The sequence below is a fragment of the Haliotis cracherodii genome, unplaced genomic scaffold (assembly GCF_022045235.1).
Source record: "Haliotis cracherodii isolate W230 unplaced genomic scaffold, xgHalCrac1.p SCAF_3, whole genome shotgun sequence".
NCBI lineage: Eukaryota > Metazoa > Mollusca > Gastropoda > Lepetellida > Haliotidae > Haliotis > Haliotis cracherodii.
This window is the reverse complement of record NW_027266286.1, coordinates 29,863,703-29,881,914: the sequence shown is the minus strand read 5'-3', so window position 1 is coordinate 29,881,914 and position 18,212 is coordinate 29,863,703. Positions and strand designations below refer to the sequence as shown.

The 18,212-nt window shown below is 41.4% G+C and overlaps 1 protein-coding gene across 1 annotated transcript; it reads left to right on the top strand.

Moving 5' to 3' along the window:
• The first annotated feature begins 32 nt into the window (after window positions 1-32).
• On the top strand, window positions 33-17,229 carry LOC139475345 (organic cation transporter protein-like). Its single transcript, XM_071258571.1, has 11 exons — window positions 33-181; window positions 3,592-3,826; window positions 4,439-4,542; window positions 6,093-6,247; window positions 7,606-7,774; window positions 8,593-8,823; window positions 9,212-9,441; window positions 13,351-13,532; window positions 14,693-14,844; window positions 15,300-15,340; window positions 17,132-17,229. The coding sequence occupies exons 1-11, from the start codon at window positions 33-35 to the stop codon at window positions 17,227-17,229; spliced, it is 1,746 nt and encodes a 581-aa protein (XP_071114672.1).
• The last annotated feature ends 983 nt before the right edge of the window (window positions 17,230-18,212 follow it).

The window sequence follows — 18,212 nt, the reverse complement described above, 5'->3', positions numbered from 1 at the left end:
GGGAACGTGGTGCTATGGGTGAGTTTATAAAGATGAAGCTTAGTTTTGATGATGTTCTGCGGCACCTGGGGGAGTTTGGACGCTATCAGAAATGGATGTCCCTTTTCCTTTCCCTCTCCGGCATCACCTTCGGCATCAGGATGATGATCAGTGTGTTCCTCCTCAACATACCTGGCCACAGGTGAGTAGTTCTAATACTGGCTGACAACGCGGAGTACTTGTAAAACAAGCAAAGAAGGGTTTGTTGTGTATTTGATTTTTTAACATAACTATTCCTGTACATACACTTATTAATGTCATTTGTTCCGATTCATTAATGAAAATCAATAAAGAAGTAACATTTCAAGATAAAGCAAAACTGTTTTCGAAATATACCTCACAGTGTGGGAACGTGACTGTATGTTAACCGTAAGTTGCGATTTGCTTGACTAGAAGCTGCCGCCTGAGTGCAAAATATGTCTGTTTGCAAACACACAATTCTGTCAGTAAATATTAAAACCTGAAAACTGCACGGAGTATCCTACAGTTTTAGAAGTTCATTACTTATTGTTCGTGACATATTACTGTTCGTCATAATAGTTTTTAGATAAATTTCAAATTATACATCGGATTCGAGGATTCACACAGTTTTCACAATGCTTTTCGATTCATACTTTGATAAGTCAATCCTTAATAGTTTCAAAATTCTGTATTTTGACCATGGTTAAAATGTTGATACGATTGCGGCAACCATGCATTTGGTGCATGGTGCATTATCGTTTCGTCTATGGTATTTGGAAATTCATGGAAATGTGTTGAGTCAGCGAATCAAAATCATCCGAAAAAACACACTTTTTATATCATACCCTTGTGTGAACATATCCATATACATTTTGTACGAAAAATCGCAGGTCGGAAATTAAAGCGATAATATTCGGATTCTAAAGCAGTACATACTAAACTGGGCTAGATCCACAAAAGTAAATGTTATCATTGTCATTTAGTTGAATTGGAACTGGACTTTAAACCGTATGAAAGTATAAAGAATATGTAGAATCGACTAAAAAACTAAAAAACATTTCCATAATCATAAGAAATCTCCACTAAAAGCAGAATCCGTTGCATGTGCCGAAAAAGTCGACTGGATACTAACTAAGTGTAACTTTGCCGTCGACTCCATAATCACAACTTCTGTTAAACAGTGTTTAATGTTTCCTTAATGTGATCACGGATACAAGTGTATATTTATTGCACGCAAGTGTATGGGAACTCGTTCCTGCCATTAAACTAAACCTTTCACTCCACTGCTATGTGTAAGTTGCATTTGATTTTTGTCCTTTATATTTGATCAATCATTTTAACTGTATCAAAAATTGTTGGATTATATGTATCATAATTAGGGTTCAATACAAACAAAAAAAACACGCACGAACCCATGAACGCACACGTCAGACTTCTTCTTACCCCAATGCCAAAGATGGTGTTACGACCTTAGGGGCCAAACGTTTTGTCTTTAGAAGCTAGTGAATTTGATCAAGCGGCAAGGGTCGTTTGGATTTAAAGTCGCATAGCTCTAACACGCATAGCTCTAATTATATACTTTCTGAATAATTACTAGCATTAACCGTTTATGCTTCGCTGATAGCGACCTTGGCACTTGACATGAAAATAGGATGGAAGGAATAATGAAATAGAAACCCCTTTCCATAATCATAAGAAATCTGCTTAGTGGAAGAGTCAACTGTACAATTCCGACTATACCATAAGCATGAATTTAATGATCACTACCAAATAGTGATAATGCCAGGTGTTTGCGAAAAAGTGAGCATAACCTGCCGCACCGGTGGCACCCGTCACAAACACATGCAAAGGCAAGTCAATTGTTCACCTGAGACAAACAACACCGGAACATATGATACTAGTCAAAATGATTGATTGCATCGGACATCCCTTTTTTCTCCCATGCGTCAAATGTAGAAAGGTTCTCCGCATGTCTACCATAAAGCTTTGAAAGCTTTGCAAATGCCTTGACTATGGAACCTTGATCATCAACTTGTGAGCAAGAGTCGTATGACGCTCTTTCGTATACTTGTAGCAAATGCTCTATTGTACCCCCAAACATTGTGAAATGTAGACACCAAAGGCTGTGCTGCAGGGATATTGCTCGGCATAAAGGGAAAGTTAACTATTTGTCATATAATCTTGTGGATAGTATTTGTCCCTGAATCGTTGTGCACAGATCTAAACATGAAAGAGATGGGGCGGTTTCGCTTCTCTCTTATCTTTTGCTCAGGTGGGTAAATCAGTGGCAGGGAAAGGGTTATTTGACAATTACTGAACGATATCAGATCATGGATATACCTGAAGCTTAAGTTAAACTTTTGCTTTATGTTTTTAGAATTTATTTTGAATATTTTAATGATGTAACAATATCTTTCGCCACTATGAGTGACAAATGCCACATGAATCGAGGAATGAAGTCTCGGAATACTTTCTGTGAATATAATTAAAACCCTTCCTTGATTGTATCAAGGATTAGACAGGCACTTGATGATGATCCACTTGCTGAAGTCTGTCTGTCTGTCTGTCTGTCTGTCTGTCTGTCTGTCTCTCTCTCTCTCTCTCTCTCTCTCTCTGCCGCACTTCTCTAGCAATATGACAATATGACGGCGGGGGACACCCGAAATAGGCTTCACACTTTGAACCTATGTGGGGAATCAAACCCACGACTAAGATAGTGACAATTCATTGGGACAGCGCATAAAATATATAAATTAAGTCATTTTTCGGGCCCTCACGGGTTGCTATGGGACAGGACCCGTGAAGATCCGGGTAAAAATAGGTCTTCAGCAACCCATGCTTGCCGTAAAAGGCGACTAACGGGATTTGGTTGATGCATGTCATCGTATCCCAATTGCACAGATCGATGGTCATAATGTCAATCAGTGGATTGTCTGGTCCAGACTCGATTATTTACAGACCGCCGTCATATAGTTAGCGTTAATGCCTAAGTCACAAATCCACCGATGCCCGGAAAGATTAGTTCACGATGCCCGAAAAGGCTGCATATCGACAAAAAAAAAGAGAGAGTTACCCTACGGGACGCTGGACCATCATCTGTGAGCATTGGCCATGTTTTGGACATCGGGAAGATCCCGGTGGACACAACTGAAGAAAAAAACTCTGAGTTATTTTCTTGCGGCGACCGGTGGTCCACACCCCCATCGGTAATTGATCTGTGACACATCTTCCGGCAGCCCACCAGTGACCCTCCAGGCACCTGCCAGACCGCGATGGAATCGGACAAATGTGCTAAGGGACAGTCAATTTCATGTATAAATACCCCGTATCTGTCCATTCTTACCCATACAAAATCCCAAGTGATTCTTTGACACAGTTTCAACAGTGTTTAAGTTTATATGTCCTTAATTTCCTCACTAACTAACTCTCACCTAGGACATTGTTGTAAGAATCCACTGCATGAAGGTATGGTGTGATGATCTGACTGGCCTAGGCCTGTTTTTCCTTTACAGGCCCCTGTTGTTAAACTTACCAGTTTACCCACCTAGACAGGATCGGACCCTAGCTCATCTCATGTCTATTGTCCTACAGGTGCGCCATCCCCGGCTACGACAACGACACCTACGATGTACAGTCAGACAATCATGCCCATGTTATCAACGCTACCATTCCCTACGTCGTTAAGGACGGCAAACTGCAGCTTGACAGCTGTCACATCTACTTCGACGTTGCCAATAGCACCAATGGCGTTGCCGACCGTACAGTGGTTGCTTGTAAGAAGTGGGTGTACGACAAGTCTGTGTTCGAGTCCACGGTCTCATCAGAGGTTAGGTTTTTATATAAGTTTAGCTACATATATCATGTCATACCTGATTGCGCCCAATGGTGCCCTCACTCCCACAACACCATTTGATCGAAACACCTCACCATATCGGATATCAGCTGATGTCGGACACGAATTCTAATGTTTCCTCATCCTATGTAATGGGGTCGGTAGTGTAGCCGACACATGTTTTAAAATGTATAATATCAACGCCAGAAAACAATCAGCCTTGACATTGACCAGTTATCGTCCCGCCGACGTAAAAAAAGTGAAGTAATTTTAAAAGTTATAATAACTAAATATATTTACTAAATCATGGTTTGTAATTGCTTTCTGTATTTCAATATTTATATATATGTATATGTTTAACATATTAATGTTCTAAAATTCATTTTCATCAAACTAGCTCCATTGGAAAATCTATAATTAGGAAGCGTATTAATCCAACTAATGCAGCTAAAGGCTTTTAGTCTTTATATGTTTTTTATAAAACATAATCATTAAATAAATTAGGACTCTTTTCCCATGTCCGTTGAAATGAAAATGTGCTAAATCAATATTTATTGTCATCTCTCAGGTCATTGTCGCCTCTTGGCCTTTACCTTCGTATTTCAGCTGAATTTTGTGTGTGACAACGCCATCCTGGCGACACATTCTAAGGTGATCTTCATGGCAGGATGCTTCCTGGGATCCTTCGCAGCCGGAACCCTTGGGGACAAGTAAGTGGTGACAGTATGAGTGAGACTGAGTACCTGGTATTAGCAATTGAAAACCTAGTAAGTACTTGCATGTACGTGCATACACGCTTTCAACTGAAGCGCTTTGAGCATGCACCGAGTGTATGGAGGCTTGCGCATCATCATCATTAGTAGTAGACCCGTGAAGATCTACAAGCAGCCCAGACAGCGAATGGGACTTCTCCCAGGAAGCGCTGACTTATCGAACCCACCTAGAACTTTTCGGAGAATGTGAAGACTCACCTTGTCAATCACATTAGTGTCAAAAGGGACAGGAGATTCAATGCTATATATGATTTCGTTGGTTATTAAAAGGACAAGATCAGGTTTGTTGGCTGTTTACGGGCCTATTCCAAAGAATTTTGTATTTATCATTTTCCATGACACCCCAGACATATTCTGGGTCGTACTATGGATGGACATCTGTGTCAAAATCACACGCATGGCGAAGACGGTAATAAAGTGATCGAGCCACTCCATCATGTCGCTTAAGATACTGTGTTTGTGCCCAAACCGGGTATCCACTGACAATGTGTTGGACAGTTTCCTTAAATTCCTTGCATATTCCATATTTACATTTTGATGCAAAATCACACATTGAGGTTTGGATGGGAATTGACTGGTCCTGAGCAGCAAACAGACCGCCTTCTGTTTCACTTTTCAGGCCAGCCCACTTCACCCAAGCGAAGGACTCTGCTGGGTTGTTGATCTTCTCAACACACTGCACGTCAACTCGATGCAGTGGTCGTTCAGTGGTCGAAAACTGAGTCTGGGCCGATTTGATATGGCACTTCGCTTGGTTGACACTCATTTCTGTACCGTCCAGCAGTACAGACCCGTCAACAAAATCAACACTGAAATTGAGATTATGTTCCACACGCATGGTTCGTTTAAGAAAACTGTGGAATGCCTTGTTTTCATCATGAGTCTTGACATGCTTCACAAGGGGATCATCAGACAAATGGATGTGTGCAAAAGTGCTCAATACAATTTTATCACAAACAGCCTCCACGTTAATTAAACCATGATTGGTGGAAAAAAGCGATTGAGGGCAGAGCGACATAGTATTGTTGTTGTTGTTGTTGTTGTTGTTGTTGTTGTTGCTGTTGTTGTTGTCCTCGCTGGGGATCATGGGGATTTACGTTGCCTCAGCTTCCTGCACGATACTCCAGCAGGGTTTACATGTACGCCATCACTTTAGCTACTGGTGGTTGTGCACAATACTAGCCAATATTAAAAAAATGCTCAGCAATGAGTTGGCTCAAAACACTGGTTGATGATAGTTACATCGATTATGGTAGAAATTACATGTCACACAGGGGGACAATCATTTAAGGTACTTTAACCTGCTGGACAGAGCCTTCAATAATGTCAGTTGGTAAAAGCATCACACCAAATTTAAATGAGATAATAGGAACCTAGCCCAACCGAGGATGTCCATACGACCAAAGGATCCTTTAATGATGAATATTTCTTTCGTTGTTAAACACGACGTAATGATTACACTACACTTATTTGTGTCATTTCCCAAGGATTGGGCGGAAGAAGGCTCTTTATCTGTGCCTCCTGCTCCTCATCACCGGCGGCATCATCCTCAACTGGTCCAGCAACTTTGTCATGTTCGTCATCCTCCGCTTCATCAACGGCGCCTCAGCGGTCGGGGTCTTTGTTTCGTGCTTTGTAATTGGTATGTCGTGCTTATCTTCCGTAGAGATTTGTACACATGCGATGTGAGTTGATGGGGTTTAACGTCGCGTTCAAGATTATTGCACTTATATAGCGACGTGCATGCACGTGTGTGTGTGGCTGCTTGTACTAGTCCGGACTGATGCCGATTTTATAGAGATACAGATACCATGCTGCTTTTTTAACATGAATACCCCACTCAGACACAGTATACAGACTCCGAGCTAACCAGTTCTGGTTTTAGCCCTATAATGCCAAGGGCCAGACAGGGAAACAACAAGTTCCATCTAACGTCTTTTGGTATGACGCGGCCGGGGATCGAACCCCCGACCTTCCGTTTTCCGGGCAGACGCTCTACCAATAGACCACGGAGGCTGTCCCTTTCCACATGTGTGTCTGTCAGTGTGATACATAGTTCTTGGCTCACGTGACCTGGTCAGCAGCCATACTGCAAACTATATAAAATAGCGCTATAATACTGTAGCTTGTCTGGGAATGAAATATCAACAAAAAACTATTAACTGAAGTTTATGTCAGCAAAGATATTCAAAATGTTTGCTTATATATTGACAACTTAAAAACACTAAATAGTTCGAAAACAATTTGGTATCACCTATAGTTGACTATTAAGAAAGTCATATTCGATCACTTGCATTCGGCAATGGGAAATGAATGTTTTCTACTGAACGTCCAGTGCATCCAGCTGAAGTGGTATTCGAGTAAGTATTGTTTTACGCCGTTTTTTAGCAATATTCCAGCAATATCACGGCGGGGGACACCAGAAATGGGCTTAACACATTGTACCCATGTCGGGAATCGCACCCGGGTCTTTGGCGTGACGAGCGAAAGCTTCAACCACTAGGCTACGCGACCGTCCCTAAGTATTAAAAAGTAGTATTAGTATTAATGTTAGTATTCTCGATTTCACATTCTTAGGACATGGTTTTAACAGAATTTTTCGGGGCCATGCTGAAAAAGTGGATGTTAGGACAACGTCATGCTATGGCAATAACATTGCATAGCATCCAATAAAAAAATGGCGGCGGTTGAGAAGGCGAAGAAACCCTTTAAAACGTTATTTTAAAGAGGATGGAACCAGAAATCATGTGAAAACTTCTTTTTTTTTAAAGAAATATTTTTAAGACAAATGGAAACAAATAAAACTTAATGTTGAAAAAAATGTTTAAATGTAATTAAAACCGGTATTACAATGATGTAACGAATCTTGGCATATTTGCTTTCAGTGTATGATATAGGACACTGTACCATGCTTTTGTTAACGAAGAACACCTTTTAGGAGATATTTCCGTGATGAATTATGCATCCGTAACATTGTTGTTGTTTTTTATTAATAAACAGGTATTGAAATGGTAGGTTCCTCAAAACGTGTACGGTTTGGAGCATTGCTGGAGACATTCTTCGCCATCGGCATGGTAGTGTTGTCTGGACTGGCCTACTTCATCCGGGACTGGCACACTCTGGAGCTAGCCACAGCCATCCCTGTTGCTGCGTGTCTTGTCTACTGGTGGTCAGTTGTCAACCCTACACTTCCATACACTGGCACAACATTAGCAAACTAAAACAAAAGACAGCGTATTCTTTAGTTTTGAATTTGCGATTCATTGCCGTTGATCATCCAAACTCTTCAGAGGAAGGGCATTTCGTTATATAAATGGGTACTGAAGCGATGATATTTTAGTGAATGCGTATCATGGTTTTGACTGGCTTTTTATGTACGTTTAGAATCAGTGAACGAGTGAGTATGGTTTTACGCCGCTTTTAACAATATTCCAGCAATATCGCGTTCAGTGACTTTAGAAATGCGCTTTAAATATTGTCACTCGGGAATCGAACCCGGCCTTCGGCTTGACGAACAATCACTTTAACCACTAGACTATTCCATGCACGTTGAGACCGTCCGACTTCCTGACATAGGACTGTTGAAGTCATGTTTGTTTGTTTGTTTGCTGTTTAACGCCGCACTCCGCAATATCAGTCATGTTAACATTTTTCTCAAACAATATAGCATCAATAATTTGTCTTCAAAATAAAAAATAAAATAAAACAAAACCTTTTCCATATTCATAAGAAATGTATGCTGAAAGCCTAGTCGAATGTACGATTCCGACTACCAGTATATCATGAGCATGTGTTTATGAACCGCTATCCAATAGTGATGGTACCAGGTGTTCGCGAAGTGGTGAACCTAACCTGCAAACATAAATTGAATTTTGAATAATTTTTTATTCATTCAAAATTCAGGCATGTCATGGAAAAACGCATTCTATAATTTCGATTCAATTATTTCCATTTTTTTGTATCATACTTCAAACATTTGCTTTACAGGATCATTCCAGAATCTCCAAGATGGCTGCTGAAGCAGTGCCGACAAGAGGAAGCGGAAGTGATCATACGCCGTATGGCTGACGTTAACAGAGTCAAGCTACCTGACAACCTGTTTGAGGAACACGTGACAGAGACTGGAACACACGATGACGACACACCCAGGAGCAGCTTCTTTCATCTCTTCACCAATCCAGTCATGTGTATACGAACTCTTATCATATTTTTGAACTGGTAAGGCGCCTAAGGTTGTATAATGTCTTAGTTTGTAGCCCCGTGGGGATTCTTGGTTAGAAAAGTTCCCCAGCAGCCAATGCCATGGTGGACAGGCTCGGTGACCTCGTTGATTGTGACGTGGTGGACGTTGGTCATCGCCTTAGTCACTGGACGGTCTGTTTCAGATTTGTTTTTTACAGTCCACTGGTTCTTGTCATAGGTCTAGATTGGAGTGAAGCGTTGAACAACAGAAGATAATCTGAAAGATCTGTTTCAAAGCTACGTTTTTAAGGAGATTCCTGATCTATAATTTATATTTCAGATCAGTATTGTGTGTGATGTATGTGTTGTCAATTCTTTGTATAAAATTGGTCTGTGGTCAGCGTTGTGCCCTTTTGTGTTTTAGGTTTGTGGTCAGTATGGTGTACTACGGCCTGTCCCTCCACTCAGACAACCTTGGGGCAGGCAGCCTCCACCTCAACTTCCTGCTGGTGGGACTGGTGGAGTTCCCTGCGTTTGTCTTCGTTATATTACTGCTCAACAAACTGGGGAGGAAGGTCATGTACTGTGCTTCAGTGTTAGTAGGAGGCGTGTCCTGCATCCTCACCATCTTCACCATCCTCTATGCAGACCAGAGTAAGCAGTAACCTTCCACAGTGATACCTGGAAGTAGGCCAGTCTAATTACAATCACAATTACTCGATACGACAAACCCATGGAGATCCGGGTTAGAACAGGTCTTCAGCAACCAATGCTTGCCGTAAAGAGTTGCTTGTTGTAAGAGGCGACTAAATAGATCGGTTGTCAGGCTCGCTGACTTGGTTGATGCAGGTTTCACAACGAACTGTCGTACATGTAAAATTCATGTCAAGGGATTCTAGCAAGTTTAGCTTGTGAGTTAGTGAGTTGTATTTTACGCCGCTTTTAGCAATATTCAAGGAATATGACTGCGAGGGACACCAGAAATTGGCTTCACACATTGTACCCGTGTGAGGAATCGAACCCGGATATTCGGCGTTACGAGCGAACGCTTTTTACTGGGCTATCCCACCGCCCTTTTAGTATGTATATATAGAATACTAAACGAGCTCCCGTGTAATACCAATTTTATGAAACGAGTGAATAGTTGTGGTATCTGACGAGCGAAAGCGAGTCAGATACCACAACTATTCACGAGTTTCATAAAATTGGTTTTACACGAGAGCGAGTTTAGTATTTTATTTATTACTTGTCATTTATAATGTGTTTAGAATTATACTGTTGAGTGTAAATAGGCTGACACCTACACGATCCATGCATGGCATAATCCAATTGAGTTTAACAGAATAATACTTCAAACACGTCAAAAGTTGAAACGTATGAATTTAATATCATACAATGGTCCACCTTTAGATTTCAGGCGTTCGTCCCACAAAATTATCGTAGTGCTAAGGCTATCACAACTCTCATAATTTAACTTAGACTAACGACTGTCGTTGCGCTAGAGTACGATCGCCTTGTGGAACGGGGCCTTGCAGCTCAAAGTTTACAATGACGTCACAATACCCGATGACGTAATTTGTGGAATTTTGTTGTAAGATCCATCGGCAAAACAATACCATGTGACGTCAGCCTAGCAACAAGGTTGCTGGGGTCATCGAGCTCATCCCAGTGATCTATCATATCCACACACAATGTCGTTGAATACGCCAAGGGATGTTGAGAGCTTTCAATATTTGTTCGTGAAACGTGTTCCGAGAGTACATAAGCACGCGTTTTGGTATTACACAATGTGTAATAAAGCTGTATGTTTATTAAACGGGTGATCTCTTCACGGGCAAGTAATAAGTCTTTTTACTTTATAATTATGTAAATGTTTATTCATTGTAATACGTAGTCATAAGTTTATACTGATAATAATGATATGCAAACATTTGAATCATAAGTCCTCTGTAAAATCATCTCATGCAGAATGTAGCGATAATTGTGTGGTCATTATCGGGTGCGACCACCATTAACAGTGAAACAAACTTTATTGACAACTCAAGATGATCTACAAAGGCTTGTGGGGTGTCATTCCAAGTCTGGACCAAGGCGTGTGGCGGCTGGACCAATGTCACATGTTGGAAGTCGGTGAAAACGTTTCATTTTCATCCTACACATGTGCGATGCGATTGGCGGCAGATCTAGCTGAATGCCAGACCAAGGGAGCGTTCTGTTGTCCAATGAAATCTGTGACCACACGTGTAACATAAGGGTGGGTATGTTTATGCTGTAAAGTAAATTATGAAGGAACGGGAGGACCGCCGGTCAAGTTGCCATCGATGACCACTAGAGGGGTCCTGTGATGTGCAGTGACGCCTCCCCACACCATTACGTCAGCGTAACGTTCCATCCGACGTCGATAAACACGCTGACGGCCATCACTGCTGACAAGATGAAACCTCATCTGTGGAGAGGAGTAATCTCCAGTTCTGTAACCTGAACCTGTTTTTCTGAATTTGTTTTGTTTGTCTGTTTGTTGTTTAACGCCACACTCAGCAATAATCCAGCTATATGGCGGCGGTCTGTAAATAATCGCGTCTGGACCAGACAATCCAGTGATTGACATCATCAGCATCGATCCACGCACTTGTATACGATGACATGCATCAACCAAGTCAGTGAACCTGACCACCCGATCCCGTTAGTCGCCTCTTACGACTAGCATGGGTAGCTGAAGACCTTTTCTAACTCGGATCCTTCGCGGGTCCTGAACCTCTTAACCATGTCAGGAGTGCAGTTCGATAACGAAATTGGGTGTACAGCTGGACGTCGTGGTCGGATGTTATGCCCTCTTAATCGATTCCTTACAAAAGTCCTTACACGAAGTGGACTTTCCTAAAATTATTAAACTTAAAAAACACCTGATGTCAGAACTATCTGAACAAAATATAATGTATACTGAACAACAAAAGTTCCTGTGACATTGAATAAGATTTAATGCAAAGTTATGTTTTTTACCAAATCCGAAACAATTTCGGTTTGCAACAGATAAAAGACTCCTGTAAGTGTTCAAATGGTTTAATTTGCCATACGGACTTCAGAAAATTTCTGATTTCATAAAAAAACAAATGAACATGCCAAAATGTCAATTTACAAATCAATAGCGTGTGTGCCCACCTCTGGTTGCGATGCAAGCAACACATCTTTGTCTCATAGAATGGACCAGGCGTCGCACAAAGTGCTGTGGGATATCTGTCCATGTCTGCTGGAGCATGTTTCGAAGTTCCTGGAGTGTCTGTGGAACACGTGGTTGACGTCGATGGCACCGATCCATCTTATCCCACATGTGCTCGATTGGTGAGAGATCAGGGGAGCGAGCCGGCCAGGGGATGACATTCACGTTGTTTTGTTGAAGAGAATCCTCAACAAGTCGAGCAATATGAGGCCGGGCGTTGTCATGTTGAAAGGTAATGCCTGGGCCATGACGACCAAAAGCGGCAGAACAACAGGGCCGATGATCTCGTCGCGGTAGCGCTGTCCATTGAGATTTCCCTCTACCACTATCAAACGGGTCCTCTGGCTTGCTGTAATCCCACCCCATACCATAGCGCTGCCGCCCCCGAACCTATCTTCTTCCATGACACAATGATTGACGTAACGTTCACCTCGACGTCGGTACACTCGAATCCGTCCACCGCTGTGGCTGAGGTGAAAACTAGACTCGTCAGTGAATAGAACTTGTCCCAACTGCATGGCCGTGCAGCGTAGACGCTGTCTGCACCACTGTAGACGCGCTTGACGGTGGCTTCCTGTCGAAATGGGACGTCTGGCTGGTCTTCTGGCGACAATCCCTGCACATCTGAGGCGGCGACGTATGGTTTGTGAAGATATTCGTCGAAGGCCTTGGATGCTTCTTGCAGTCACTGTTGCTGACTGGAATCGATTTTGTAGGTGTGTTGTTCGAATCCAGTTGTCTTGTCGATTGTTGGTTACGCGTGACCTGCGACTCCGAGGATGGTTTCTGACTGCATTCGTCTGTTGCCAACGTTGCCATAAGCACCAAATGGTGTTTCTATGGACGTTAAATTGTCTTACATGATCACGTTGACTCGATCCTGCTTCAAGCATGCTAATGGCTCGCAGACGCTCATTTTCGGACAGGCGTAGCATTTCGTAATGTTGAATAATCGCGTAATACCCATTCTTAGGTAGTGAAATGCATGGGGCTTGCATAAAAGTTTTGCATGGAATGCATGCTTTTCTGTAGCAGTTGCTTTTTTGTGACTTGATTCCATACATGTTCTACAATATTGAAACTTTACTTGTTTGAAAAATACACTAAAGTATTGGTGTCACGGGAACTTTTGTTGTTGAGTTTATTTATAAGAAGGAACACGCACGTCCCCTTTGAACAGGCCAGCTGTTCAGTGGAGACCGTGCAGAGAGCAAAGGTCTAATTGAGGACACCGGAAAACGCACCTAGTAATAGCTCACTTGGACTTTAGGTCCTTTTGAGATAACACGTTATATGTGTGTTGGTACCAACCGAATAATGTAAACAGAAACGTATTTCTTCTGTAGCATTACAGTGGGTCACGGTCCTGCTCGCTATGGTAGGAAAGCTGGGGTCCACGGGAGGCTTTCTGATCATCTACATCTTCTCCTCAGAACTGTTCCCCACAGTCATCCGCCACTCTGCCACCGGGGCAAGCTCCTCTTGTGCACGGGCAGGGGCCATGGTCGCTCCTTATGTTGTCGACATGGTAAGGGGTTTGTCCTTCAGGATTGGCGAAGTCTTGCTTAATTTGCTCTTTGTTCCTGATGTCAATCTGGTGTTGAGATGCGATTGTGTCACTTATGGAATATAAGATATATATTTATTGAACCCTGAGCGAGGGAGACACGGGGTCTTTTGAAGGAGGGGTGGTGACGGGTTCGCTGAGATGTGTACAGTTAATGGACAATTTAGGTCAGGACATACATAGCGGGATAGCAACATAACTAAGACAAACAGTCACTTTGTACACTGAGGAACAAAGGAGAATATACCGAGTTTTTTATGTAAGTGAGGGAGTGAGTAAGTGAGTTTGGTTTAACGCCGCTTTTAACAGTATTCCAGTTACATCGCGGCGTGTCAGCTGACGTGTGGGAGGAAAGCCCGAAGTGATGCAGGTCTGAGGCGTTTGTCACTTCGTTGAAACCCACGAGCACGGGTATGTTGCTGACAAACCTAGAAACATAATCGGGGCGAACCGGGATTCGAACCCACAATCATAGGTTTCTGGCGTGCTCAAGGGACGCAACTCTGCATAGCGAATCGCGGCGCCTTAGATGACTGGGCCAACCGTGCCCCCTTTAGGTAATTGAAAAAACTGTGGTTAAATTTGATTATTTATTTATGTCTATTTAACAATCACTCAATCCAGCAACAGTTTGTAAAAAGTAACATGTAGCTGGAGAATTTAAAAAAAAATTAATTGGTTGACTGGAGTAAGAAATGAATTTGCAACCACATGGCCTACTGTGTATTATGCGATTATTTTATTTTTTATTCGTATAATATTTTTAAAAACTAACTTTTAAAAGTTTTAAATCAAATTATAATTGTAAAAACCTTAAGCCATGCAGAAGTATTCTTTGATTGCTGACTAAGCAACAGTAGAGTTCATATTTAAGATGTAATATGGCATACTTTCAATTGAAAATCAAACAGATAATATAACCAACTGAGAGGTACAGTTTCCTTACCTCCCCATGTTGTTTCCTCACTGGTGTCATTGTAAGACCTGCATCACTTCGGGCTCTCATTCCACATCAAATATACTTATATAACTGATTTACTGTTCAAGCGATCCTAAATCAAAGTCACTGTTTTGAAATTGACCAATGACATACCTCTTATTACAACCACTTTCTTATAAAGGGCAAGTTTGTTGGTGGGGACTTCGGTCGTGTCCTACCGTTATTGATGTTTGGCAGTCTGGCCGTCCTGGTAGGTTTGTTGGCCCTCTTCCTGCCGGAAACACTCGACAGAGACCTGCCGGAAACTATCGAGGACGGGGTCCAGTTCGGGAGGTATAAAATGCACTTCGGCCGATCTTGGTTACGAATGTTCTCCAGTGTTTAGCACTCATTATCACTGCTTGAATCCCCTCTTTACATTGAATGCTTTGGAGTATTTTAATTGTAGAATAATGAACGTATTAATCTTGGATCGGAACAAATATGGTGGCAGTGGTAATACCCGGTTGTGTCAGGAAAGTGAAACCCATACTGAGAGGTGTGTTTGTTATGACTCTTGTATGTATTTTGTACGGATAATCAGATTCACACTGTCAGTTCTCATTCTCAGTTCATCTCTCACAGACTTACCTACGTCATTTATATAGGCGCAAAATGAATCTACACAATTACCAAGAAATATCCTGAATCATAATACTTTAATATTTTCTTCTATATGTTCAACTCTGTTATTAAAAAATATTTATTGATATGAAAATAAATTAACTGATCATGTTTGCTATTCACAGGCAACCTCTACGACCAAGATCCGCAGGTGAAGTTTCGGGAGGTAAATTGTCAAATCCATATTTTTACGGCTGTTACCCTCACTGGATTAACTTGTCCAACACCAGGTACCAATTTCCTCATTGGTACCCTGTTCGAATGCATATTATTGCAAAAAGCGGTGTTAAACCCAACGCACTCCCACACACTTGCTACAGCGTGGACCAACACCTGGAGGAGGGAGCCAAACAAACATTCGCATGCAAAACTAGAAAATTCAGGGATGTGAGCCTGTTTTCCCGAAAAAAGAGGAAAAGTCTAGGGGGGTCTGGGTGCATGCCCCCCCAGAAATTTTTTAAACATTTGATTGCATTTTAAGCAATTTCGTGCAGTTTGGAAAACATTCACACCAAGAATTGTAATAAGTCAATGGCAAAAGTCAATAAGTCAAATAAACAAGATGGCAGATGCAGTAAAATTTCGAAGTTAAATCAGTACTTTTAAAAAATCGGGCATAGGTTTCGCGCCCCTGGCTACCCGCCAGGTCTGAGAGCAATACTGCCATAAACTTCAACCCCCATCCCCCTGACACAAGGACAACTGTCACAAGCGTGCAATGTCTGACCCTTTCCCCATGTTGAAGCATATTGAAAAAAAACTTACCTTGTACTTACCTTTTGATGAAAAAAACAAAACTCCATTGCAAACAAGACATTCATACAACATATATCCCCATGTTATGGGGTTTTGGACGCTGAAGAAACCTTCATAGTTTTCTCGCTAATCACATGAACAACTGTAAAACATCTCATTCACTTACAGGCTTAAAGACAACTTTATCTTAAAAACAAGCCATCAGCTGACTCTGAGTATTTACAATTTCTGTGTGACGCCACACACCACGTTATAGTGCAAGTATTCGTGATAGAAAACGTATGATGTCCGAAAGCCTATGCTGGTGAAAGTTCTGATCGAAAACAGGACAATCCGCGATGGTTGTGCAGTTTTCGATCATATTTTTCGGAGTTGTTTTTTTCGAAATTTTTATTTAATTTTTACGCGGAAGATGATTTTTTCCGAGGACTTCTGTTTTAAAAAACGCGATTTTCCTCGTTTCCGCGGAGATTTCACATCCCTGAAAATTGTAAAGAACGATTAGTGATGCAAATTAATGTTTTTTAAAAGTGAAGGAATGAAAGACTAACTCACCTTGCAATTATTTAGCAGAGAAACCTCTTCAGTTTCTTGATGGAGAGCCTTGAGTGACTGTGTCATGGGTTAAAACTGCTAAATATTCATATTCGTTTCTTAATGGGAAAGACCCGTGAAGATTCCGGGGTAGAATAGGTCTTCAGCAACCCATGCTTGCCGTAAAAGGTGTCTATGCTTGTCGTAAAAGGCGACTAACGGGATCGGGTGGTCAGGCTCGCTGACTTGGTTGATGCATGTCATCGATCCAAATTGGGTGGATCGATGCTCATGATATCAATCACTGGATTGTCTGGTCCAGACTCGATTATTTACAGACCGCCGTCATATAGCTGGAATATTGCTGAGTGAGGCGTTAAACAACAAACCAACCAACTTAATGGGAAAAGGCAAATTAGTCGAGAGGGTAAAGTGGTTTGAGTCTTTGGACTTATATATTTCTCCCCTTTCTTCAAAGAAAATAGCAAATGCTTCTTGTATTTGCTGGTTCGTATAAGATATTTGAGTTGGATGTAGATGCTAACACTGTTATCAAGCAAGTGGTGAAACATCGCTGCCATTGTGATAATAAGTTGATCATCCATACTATCTTGTCATAAGTTATTTAGCATCAGTAAATTAATTATGGTATTTTTGTGTTTTTCAGAAAATCAGAGAGGTCTGCAATTATTACTATCTGACTCAAGAAAAACCGATGGAAACCAACCCATGTGCAAACAATATACTCTTCCTGTCAATGCTTGATCGTGATTGCGAATTACTGCTTTGTTTCTCGTAACATCCTGTCCAACTTTAACGCCTTGTTCTTATTTATAGATACATGAGTAGCGTATACCATAGTTCGTTTTTACAGTGAATTCCACCATGGAAATCATATTTGGTTCATATTCTAGATTGCACGTGGGAAGTTCTCTCGAAATCATTCAAATATTTAAACAGTGTGTTGACTCAGTTCACTCTCTTGCCTCGGGGAGATGATTTGGTATGACCATAGGGCAATTCGCTGTGGATCAAAGTGTGCAATTACACTGCTCCAAGAGGGTTTGTTGAATTCCTGCTAGATGTTGGGGATGTCGAAGTTCACCTCGGTGGAGATTTTAACGCCTGCATTGGAGTAGATGTCGGTGACATATATTGCTGAACAACTAGGCGTAGGTCAATGTGACTTTCTTGCTGATTCCTTAACTTAACCAGATATTCATGTAATAAGATAAATAATAAGTTGGGACGAAGACTTTTAGAATTATGTGCGACCTTAAACCTGATGAAGGAGTAGGCATATACTCTGAAACGTTGTGTTCCTCTCATTAAAACACATCTGTGACGTCATTCCATTGTTTGAACGCTCCATTATTTTTCAGGAATGGAGAGTTGCTTGTCAACTGTACATTATCTTGAAGCAACATTTGAATTAATTTCCACTTGGAACAGACGGAACTATTTTTTTACAAGTGAATATTTTCATTTTTTTTCCGAAAACATGTGTCGCCAGCGGGGTTCGAACCCGCATCGTTAGATTTGAAAACGTGTAATTGTCAACCTCAGCTACTGCGGCACATAAAGGCATAATGTGAAATTAACTATTAAATACTTTCACAATTTTGCATAAGGCTTAAAAGCTCAAAATATTATGTATAGAGCACGTTAGCCACAACAATGTTCATATTTATAGATAGTTAGATAAACCTTTGACGAGAAAAAACAAATGAGGTAACATAAATATCGCT

Coding starts and splice junctions, on each gene's coding strand:
- LOC139475345 (XM_071258571.1), top strand. CDS start 33: ATGAAGCTTAGTTTTGATGATGTTCTGCGGCACCTGGGGGAGTTTGGA. Junction 3,827..4,438: donor AGTCCACGGTCTCATCAGAG/GTTAGGTTTTTA, acceptor TTCGTATTTCAG/CTGAATTTTGTGTGTGACAA. Junction 9,442..13,350: donor CATCCTCTATGCAGACCAGA/GTAAGCAGTAAC, acceptor TTTCTTCTGTAG/CATTACAGTGGGTCACGGTC.